The following is a 2,195-nucleotide window of genomic DNA, read 5'->3' as shown; positions in this document are numbered from 1 at the left end:
CTAGGGTTAACAAATTAAACATCAACAACGAACAGATAACCCCGGCCGGGCGGTTGGAGTAGCTTCTAGATGATTGGTCATCCGACCGCAGTCCGACCAAAGTGCTTTTATTTATTTTATATATATATATATATATATATATATATATATATATATATATATATATATATATATATATATATATATATATCCCACGCCCATCTCTCCCTCCCATCACATGATTCCATTTATCCCACATGCATGTAATGCAATGCACAGGAGTGGGGAGGGAGTTGTTGTTGATGACCTATCTAGCTCCTTCTTATTCTCTCTCTCTCTCTTACACACACACTCTCTCTCTCCTCCCCTTTATTTACTTTCTCTCTGTACTCTACCTGCTGCTTTTCATCTATTCAAATTGCACATTGCACTTGTTGCATGCACCACAAGAAAGAAGAAGAAGAAAAATGAATCAGAGCAAAGGCATCTCTCTCTCTCTCTCTCTACTCTCTTTCTCTCTCCTCTGGCCCATGCACGCACATTTCCCTGACCGTGTTTGTTTTGTCTCTCCCTGTCAACTGGTATCATAGGACACCGGATCTTGCAGAGGACATTTGTGTCAGAGACGTGTTCCTCTCCCTCTCTCTATTCCCCTTTCTCTCTCAAGAATAGTTGAATACTCCTAGCTAGCATGATCACAGACAGAGCCCCCAAAATCTCCCTCTCTCCTCCGTCCTCCCCCACCCTATCCTTCACCCTCCCTCTCGGCTCTCTCACCTCCCGCCTGCCTTTTAAGCGACGCGCCCACCTCCCACCGCACCCTCTCTCTCTCTCTCTGTCCTTCCCCCGTCTCTCCCTCCGCCGCGCCGGTCCCGTTCATGGCCGGGAAGAGGACGACGACGGCGCGTAATCAACACCAACCACCGCCGTTGCCGCCAAACCCTAACCCTAACCGTCGCCGCCGGGCCGCGGCCACCGACCCGGCCCCGGACGAACGGCCGTCGAAGCGCATGCTGGCCTTCCACTTCCTCCGCGCGCTGGCCCGGATCCACAGCACCACCCCGGCGCCGCGCCGCCCGCGCACCATCCGCCGCGCGGCCTACTCGTCCATGGCGCGCGCTGGCAGCCCGCGCCGGGCCTGGACGCAGGCGCTGCTCCGCCAGGCGCGCGCGCGCAGGGCTGTCGTCATGTCGTCCAGGCGCGCAGTCCTGCTGCGGAGGCGCGTCTCCGCCGCGGCGCCTCCGCTGATGCTCCGCGCCAGCAGCGCCGGGGAGACGTCGTCGGCGCCGACAACGCCGGCGGTTCCGGCGGCCCGGGGCCCGCCTCCGAGGCAGGCCGGGGAGCCAGCCAGGGCCGACGCGCTCCGGCGGCTCGTCCCCGGCGGCGCCGAGATGGAGTACTGCAGCCTCCTCGACGAGACCGCCGACTACGTACGCTGCCTCCGCGCGCAGGTGCAGCTCATGCAGAGCCTCGTCGACCTCTTCTCCGCCCAATGATCGATCGTCCAACAACCGAACCAGTAATTAATTAATACCGCATGGTTAATTAATTCTTGTTCTTGCACCGTGGAACATACACCGCCATCGCCGCCGTTTGTATCTAGATCACCGCATATCTCTTATTCATGCTACACACATGAGATGGATGGATGCATGATTAAGATAGGAGATTATTGAGGGAGAGATTATTATTGCTGGTACATATGTTTAGTTGGTAAGATAAGATTATTAGTAGGCGTATAGGTTGGGAACACACATGCATGGAAGATGATGGAACCACACACACCAAGCAATTGGAGGGAGAGAGGAGACTATTGAGGTAATTAATTGTAACATATATAGAGAGAAAAATTGAAGCATGGAGTCACATACATATATAAGCTATTAGTGCAGTGCTTGCTGTTGGGTCAGATGATTGGGTATGCGTATATATGTTTGTGAAAAATTTGTGGAGCCATGTCATCTATCTTTTGTACCTAGCTACTAGCTACACATGTAGGTAGCTGTGTTATATACACACTTTTCTGTCTGTCAATTTTCCTCTTTTATGCATGTAGGTCTATCTGAATGGGGGACGAAGGTAATTGATTATCATATAGCGCGGCATGGACCTTTACCATGACTCCATGAGTGGTTGCATGAATAATGCATGATGCATGCATATTAACATAGCCCCGTTCGCTTGTCTTAAAAATGGCTTGTTCGGCTTCTTTTTTT

At 52.1% G+C, this 2,195-nt stretch overlaps 1 protein-coding gene across 1 annotated transcript; it reads left to right on the top strand.

The window, feature by feature from the left end:
* Positions 1–734: 734 nt before the first annotated feature.
* LOC136493966 (transcription factor IBH1-like) lies at positions 735–1,923 on the top strand. The gene has a single exon (XM_066490090.1). The coding sequence runs from the start codon at positions 858–860 to the stop codon at positions 1,473–1,475; it is 618 nt and encodes a 205-aa protein (XP_066346187.1). The 5' UTR covers positions 735–857; the 3' UTR covers positions 1,476–1,923.
* Positions 1,924–2,195: the final 272 nt, after the last annotated feature.

The sequence above is a fragment of the Miscanthus floridulus genome, chromosome 11, assembly GCF_019320115.1.
Source record: "Miscanthus floridulus cultivar M001 chromosome 11, ASM1932011v1, whole genome shotgun sequence".
NCBI classification, from domain to species: Eukaryota; Viridiplantae; Streptophyta; class Magnoliopsida; order Poales; family Poaceae; genus Miscanthus; species Miscanthus floridulus.
The sequence above is the reverse complement of the archived record's forward strand: the minus strand, read 5'-3'. Positions and strand labels throughout refer to the sequence as shown.

Excerpts from the sequence above, each read along its gene's own strand:
- LOC136493966 (XM_066490090.1), top strand. The coding sequence starts at position 858 with ATGGCCGGGAAGAGGACGACGACGGCGCGTAATCAACACCAACCACCG.